The 7,746-nt window shown below is 29.9% G+C and overlaps 1 protein-coding gene across 1 annotated transcript in view; it reads right to left on the bottom strand.

The window, feature by feature from the left end:
- Positions 1-5,864: 5,864 nt before the first annotated feature.
- LOC111680902 (probable cytochrome P450 4s3) overlaps positions 5,865-7,746 on the bottom strand; it is a 6,661-nt gene continuing 4,779 nt past the window's right edge. Inside the window, exons 2-3 of the mRNA XM_046947060.1 lie at positions 6,841-7,330; positions 5,865-6,777 (exon numbers count right to left, since the gene is read on the bottom strand). Coding sequence (XP_046803016.1) covers positions 5,913-6,777; positions 6,841-7,330 — 1,355 coding nt within the window. The 3' untranslated portion in view covers positions 5,865-5,912. The remainder of the gene's footprint in view (positions 6,778-6,840; positions 7,331-7,746) is intronic.

Here is a 7,746-nt window from a genome sequence, read left to right as displayed (position 1 = left end):
TAAAGTTATAAAGTTATAAAGTTATAAAGTTATAAAGTTATAAAGTTATAAAGTTATAAAGTTATCAAGTTATCAAGTTATCAAGTTATCAAGTTATCAAGTTATCAAATTATCAAGTTATCAAGTTATCAAGTTATCAAGTTATCAAGTTATCAAGTTATCAAGTTATCAAGTTATCAAATTATCAAATTATCAAGTTATCAAGTTATCAAGTTATAAAGTTATCAAGTAGTCATGTAATCAAGTTACCAAAATATCAAGCTACCAAGTTATCAAGTTATCTAGTTATCAAGCTATCGAGTTATCAAGTTGTTAAATTATAGGTTTTGCCATTTCCTTTGTATGTTCCCTACCAACTAGAGACATCCTCCCTAATTATTATCTGTACCTTACAATTACAATTTGTCCGTTAGCGAAAAGCGACATACTATTCGACACATTTGCAAAAACAATCCAGTTCATTTTTACGTTCATCTGAATAACTTTAAACAAACCATCGAAGATGTTTAAAAACGTAACACATCAACTTCGTACCTTTTTAGACAAAAGTCGCTTTACATAAAAGTACCTTTATTTACCTAAATTGGTACTATTTATATTGTTTTATCCTTGCTGGTACTTAAGTGTGGACAACTAAATGTTATATTTCATAAATTTACACATGTTTTAACTACATATGTAGTTGTAGTACTAATTTATAAAAATAAACATACATAGTTCCTAATACTTGTTGTTTTTTCTAAATATTTTTCCTCTTCGTCGTTCATTCGTAATGAAGATGAATCCAATGTGAAGAGGGGGGAAATAACATGAATGGAGTATGTTGTACATTGAAATGTAATTAGAGAAATTAGAGTAAAATAAATTTTCTTCTATACTAACACAGAGTAGCTAAGTAAATACACAAGATACCAACATACAGTCATAGAAATGAACATGAAGAATCTACAATATTTGTAGAGAAATTAAGGCCGGTACTACAACTGGTAAATGTACTGTATTATAGAGTAGTTTAAACATACAACAGATATACTGACATACTATACCTTTTTAAAATTCCTATAAAATATTAAAAAAATCTCCTTTATATAAAGAAAATGCCCTCAATAGAAAACTAAAGATTCCAAATTTTGCACTATTAAAGTATTATTTTTTTTGTAATCCCTAAAATCCCACTTTAACCTTAGTTTTGTATAGCTTAGCAACCCTATCATCACATAGAACAAGATATGTTTTATAAATTTTCTAAATGTGCTTAATAAAGTGGACTAAAAATATTTAAGTACAAACACGACGTATGAGTGATATGAATAGAATTAAATAGAAAATTTTCGCTTTTCTTTATACTTATATAATTACATATAGAAATTGCAGTTTTCTTTTTTTCCAAAATAAATTCTTTCTCTTTTCAGGGTCAATTTTAATGCTTTTTGTATTTTGTTGTTATTTATTTAAAAGTGTACAATAAAATACTTAGTTCATAATATTGCTTTAGTTTTTGAACTCAAATATGTATTTAGTTTTAATTTAAGTTAATTATCTAAAGTTTTTCAAGTTTTATTTTAATTTGAAAAATGGTAAACAGTAATTGTTCATGGACATTAGAAAAGATTAAAAGTTAAATAGTTATACTTTTAACAAATACTTTTTTATTTAAATGTATTTAATACTAAGATGGATTGTTTACTAATTTAATAGTAATAATATAACAGGATTATATGTACGAACATACACACATATAATGCTTTAGGTGTATAATGTGCAATGTATTAATAACCTTTATAACAAATTTTTGATTAATTATTGAATAGAACTTAATCGATTATAGACAAGTCGACTAAATCAGGCGATTCTAGTTAGATCGATGAAAATTGTAGTGTTTGTATTGAATTTGTTATAATTAGTCTGAGTCGATTTGGTGCGACTAGCCAATATGGCTAGTATAAGAAGATTCAAGTTAGATCAACTAGAATTGAACTGATTCTAGCCAATTTGACTACAATTAGATTAAATCGATTTTGGTAACTCTAACCTTTTGGGAACAATTTAAATAGATTTAGATCGTCTGGCGACTAACTAACTAACAAACTAACTAACTAACTAACTAACTAACTAACTAACTAACTAACTAACTAACTAACTAACTAACAAACTTACTAACTAACTAGCAAACTTACTAACTTACTAACTAACTAACTAACTAACTAACTAACTAACAAACTTACTAACTAACTACCTAACTAACTAACTAACTAACTAACTAACTAAATAACTAAATAAATAACTAACTAACTAACCAACTAACTACCTAACTAACTAACTAACTAACTAACTAACTAACTAACTAACTAACTAACTAACTAACTAACTAACTAACTAACTAACTAACTAACTAAATAACTAACTAATTAACTAACTAACTAACTAAATAACTAACTAACTAACTAACTAACTAACTAACTAACTAACTAAATAACTAAATAAATAACTAACTAACTAACTAACTAACTAACTAAATAACTAACTAATTAACTAACTAACTAAATAACTAACTAACTAACTAACTAACTAACTAACCAACTAACTAACTAACTAACCAACTAACTAACTATCTAACTAATGTACTACATCATATCCGAAGATATATATCTATGCCACTATGGGGTCTCTTGTTATTGAATGTACTATAAAGTTCAGAGACTCCTTTTGCTGGACGTTATTCCTTAGAATTTTCCAACCAGTGTTGGTGAGAAATATTATTTCCGGAAAAACATCACTTCCAAGATACTTGAACCTAACAGTGACAAAACAAATTGTTCCAGAGTTTCACTGTAATCTCTACATGCTCTACATTCGTCTAAAATCGCACTTCCAATTTTCATTAGATGTATTCGTAATTCTTTGTGTCTTTTCAGTATTCGTACTATCATACTAACCTTAGATTACTCCTTTATAGGATATTTCTCCACATGCTCTACAATCCTCATGTATAATTTTGTTTAGATGTATTCATAATCCTGTATGTCTACTCAGAACACGTACCATCATACTAATCATCATAGAGAAGATTTATCGTCTTACTCTTATAGATTTTTTATGGTTCCACCCACCAAGTAGTCTTATGACATTCTTTTACCAATATTTTTAAATCATCTTTAGTCGCGTTGAATGGTTTGGCGTTCGTCACGTTAACAACCTCGAGCTCCCTTCCTGTTAAAGCTTTTACATTTACCCCTTCGTTGCCGACTACTCCCGAGTGGTCTTGTATAAATATAATGTAAACCTTACCTTACAATCCAATATGGCCTAAGATTTAATTCTATTACCTGATATTGTCCTAATTGCCTTCTAGCTCTTTGTAAACCTGTGGGCACAATATTTCTTTTTAATCTAATTTCGTTATTATTCCGTTATTGCTCGGACTTCTGCCTGTAAATTTATATTATGATTAGCTAAACGGTAGTTTATTTCTCTTTCTGAGTCCAAGGCCCATATTGTTCCCATTTTGACCTTAGTTAATGTACTAGGTACATACCCAGCTGGCATTTTTTTTTTCAATTTTTGATCACATTCGTGTAATTTATGACTCTTCCGCACGATTAAAATGATCATAAATGCTATCATTTTCTGGTCATATATGATAAATTTGGCAGGAGAAAATAGTACCCTACCTGCAACTCTTCTAAACGAGTCGTTTGCGAGCCCCACATCTGATCAGTTCTGACTAATTTTTTAATCTTTTTAGAGTTATTTTGGAATCATATTATAGTTTTTTTGAGTCTATTCTGAGTGATTTGTATGTTTGTTACAGACAAATACAATACAACAGAAAATAGTTTTTGATCTTCCGAAAGCGCGAAATATAACTACAATATATATTGGGAGACATCGTCCGTAGAAGATGTCTCCCTTGACTAAAGCAAATTTTTTTCAATTTCTTTGACAAATAATCGACTTTATAAATATAACATTAATTGAAATAATTATACATTTAATTTTAGGCCACACAAAATTATTTGTCAACTCTTCTAAAAGAGTCTTTTCTGAGCCCCTTCGATTTTTAATCGTTTTCGAGTCTTTTTTAAGTGTAAGTGTTGCTGTTCCATTGCAATCAAAAACAATTACATAAGAAATCATTTCAGATCTTCCAACTGCTTGAAATATGATCATAAAATAAGTTTTTTTCAAAACCATCATATATTAAACACCAGGATGATCAATTTATGATTGCTATACATTTTGTTATTGTTTTTTTTTTTTTTTTTTTTTTTTTTTAACAGTTTCAATCATATATCGGGATCATTTTCGAATAAATTTTTAAGCGCTTAACTTATTAATCACTTTTAGGTCATCAAAAGGAGTCAAAAAATACTCAGTTTACTGATTAATCATCCAACAATCTTTCAAATGTTAGAAAACGCACACGGCGCCTACTACGTAAAAATAAGTACTAGTAATGTAATGTAGTCGGTATGTAGTAGTCATTCTAAGTGAATGTCCTCATTTACTATATTATAGTTACTTGTAAGTTATTACAAGACTCCTAATGCAGGCGGTATGTAGTAGTCATAAAAAAGTACATTCTTGAGTCAGTACAATAATTACCATGTTTTTGCTGATTCTAAATACTGTTTCCTTTTAACTAATGTTATCGATATTGCTTTTTATAATCCACAAAACTGTTAGTATTCTAAACATATTGAAAGGGTAATATGTTTCAAAGCTTTTTACCACAGTTCTTATAGCTTTAAGGGGAACAGCAAACCCTTAAAATGACATAATGAAAACAAACTTTGTCATTAAATAAAAGAACTTCATTATCGTAGAAAATATGTACTATAAAAGAATTTTTGCCAAATTAACAGTTTGAACAGTTTGAAAGCAATTGGAGGAATTTATTGCAGCTGAATATAGTTGCTATAATATTTATGGGTAAAATCATTATAGCAAATCTATTACAATTATTTATTATAAATATTCTAAGATATTAACTTCCTTATTGTGTATGTATTATGTAAAGTTTAGAATATTTTCGATTATGTGAAAAGCTTTTTGGTCGCTTTTGTTGGCATCGATTTAGATTCCATAGGGCTATAGGCCATAACATTTTACAAAACTAAAGTAGCACTATAGTCTACTATATATATATACACCACTATTGCTAATCATTATTTCATGTGAAATATGTTCCCTTTTCACTTTTTTCGTTCACGAACGTTCGTGAAAGTAAATTCCCCTTTTTTGAAATTTGTTGATAGAATTTTGTAAACATTAAACAGCTGTTCCATACAAAATCAACTATTGTGAACGAATTATTCACAACAAGTTCACGATTACAATTTTCCCTTCAAAGGCCTAGCCTACTAGGGTTCTATAGTTGAAACGAAAAGGCGACTTTTCGACTTTTTCCATTTTATGAATATTCGATTTTTCGACTTTTTTCATATAATTAAAGTCAAAACTTTTAGACTTTTAGTATTTTATAAATAGTCGACTTTTTCCGACATTTTTTGACTTTTTTCAACTTTTTGATTTTTTTTTTTTTTGACTTTTTGACTATTTTCTGATTCTTTCGATTCGCCTGTTCTAAAATTTTTTGATGAAATTTTGTAGTTTTCGACTTTTATTTACAAAGTAGGCTTTTCGACTTTTTTCATAGACGATAGTTGAGTTATCGACTTTTTTTCAACAAAATGATCGACTTCGACTTTTTTCGACCAAAAGTCGATTGTTCGATTAATCTAAAGTCCATTTATAGAACCCTATAGCCTATAGTCCAGTCTTTAGCATGTTCTGGTCTAGATTCTAGTCTCAGGTCTAGTCTATTTTACTTTGCCTTAACTAAATAATTGAAAACACAAGAGTTTAAATTTTAAAATATATTAAAAAATTTTAAATGTATTAAAACCTCCCTAACGCATCTTCAATTTAATCTGTATTCCATTACCACTTTTCATAACCAATTCGGCCAATGGTTGTGGTTTAAAATCTTTAACGGGTAAAAATTCAAAATTACGCAAAAGATACGACAAAGAACATTTCAATTCTAACATGGCGAATTTTTGTCCAATACAATTACGGGGACCAGCACTAAAGGCTACAAAACTAAAGGGATGTAAATTATTTTCCTTCGACAAGAAACGTAAAGGATCAAATTTCTCGGGATCGGGAAAATTTTTCTCATCACGATGTACCATATAAGTTAAAATACTAATACTGGCATCCTTAGGCACAATAAGAGAACCAACATTAAGATCTTCGGTAATACGGCGAGAATAGAAAGGTACTGAGGGATAAAGACGTAATGTTTCTTTGATAACCGCCTCCAAATAAGGCATGGCCTCCTTCTCACGGCCCTCAAGAGCTATTGCTTCTTCGTAGGCCTGTTGTTGGACATCGGCATGTTGGGAGAGTAAATATATGGCAAATCCTATGGCTGAGCTAGTCGTATCATGACCCTCAAACATAAAGGTATCAACTTCTTCACGTATTTCACGATCACTAAGAGGTACTCCTTCCATTTGAGAGATCAGCAACATATCGAGAAAAGCTAAACGTCTTTTTTGTCCCACAATAGTATCGGCTTTTTGGGCATCATTCATATTGTGTATTTGAGAATCTTCTAAAAGTTTACGCCTTAATTTAATAACACGATTTGTTTCATTGTGTAAAATTTTAAGAGCCTCATCTCTTTCCCTTCCAGGTTTAGTAAATTTAAAGAATATATTTATGCGCTGCCAAAAGGAAAAGGATTTTTTGTGTAAAATGTGACAAATTCTAAAAGAAAAACAAAACTCATTTAAATTCAGTTGAATATTTTCTTCCTCCTTTTCTACTCACTTCTGTACCGCCTTCACATACTCCGATTCACTTTGCATTTGTGCATGTTTCTTAATGCCCATGGCCGTTTCACAAATGGCATCCAGTGCAAATAGTGTTATATAAGGATATATATCAAATTGTTCACCGTTTGCCTTCTCCCTCAATTTGCTTACTAATATTTTACAATTCTCTTCCATGGGTTCTTTAAATTCACTTAATATACGAAAATGAAAAGCTGGAGTTAATAATTTTCTACGTGTATGCCACGATTCACCACCATTAGTCAAAAGGCCCTTACCCAACCAAGGACTCAAAATATTATAGTTCTCTGATTTGTATAGCAGGGTGTTGTTACTCAGCAACTGTTTGACGTCTTCGGGATCGGTGAAAAATACCATGAGGTCTTTGCCGAGCCAAAGGCGAAATGTAGGACCATATTTTTTGCGTAATTCAATGAACCAGTTGAGAATTTCTGTAAGAAAAGTCGGAAAGGGAAATTTTGTTAAAACTAAAATTAATCTAGTCTATAGTGTAGTCTATACTCTAGTCTATAGTCTACTTTATAGTCAACTCGTATTATAGTATATAGTATAGCCTATACTCTAGTCTATAGTATATTTATTAGACTAGACTAATGACTATAGACTAGTCTTTGGTCTAGTCTTTAGCCTAGTCTATAGTCTAGTCTTTAGTCTAGTCTTTTCTCTAGTCTATAGTCTAGTGTATAGTTTAGTCTTTAGTCTAGACTATAGTCTAGTCTATAGTCTAATCTTTAGTCTAGTCTATAGTTTGATCTATAATCTAGTCTATAGTCTGATCTATAATCTAGTCTATAGTCTAGTCTATAGTCTAGTCTATAGTCTAGTCTATAGTCTAGTCTATAGTCTAGTCTATAGTCTAGTCTATAGTCTAGTCTATAGTCTA

This window comes from Lucilia cuprina, chromosome 3 (assembly GCF_022045245.1).
Source record: "Lucilia cuprina isolate Lc7/37 chromosome 3, ASM2204524v1, whole genome shotgun sequence".
Taxonomy (NCBI): Eukaryota; Metazoa; Arthropoda; class Insecta; order Diptera; family Calliphoridae; genus Lucilia; species Lucilia cuprina.
The sequence above is the reverse complement of the archived record's forward strand: the minus strand, read 5'-3'. Positions and strand labels throughout refer to the sequence as shown.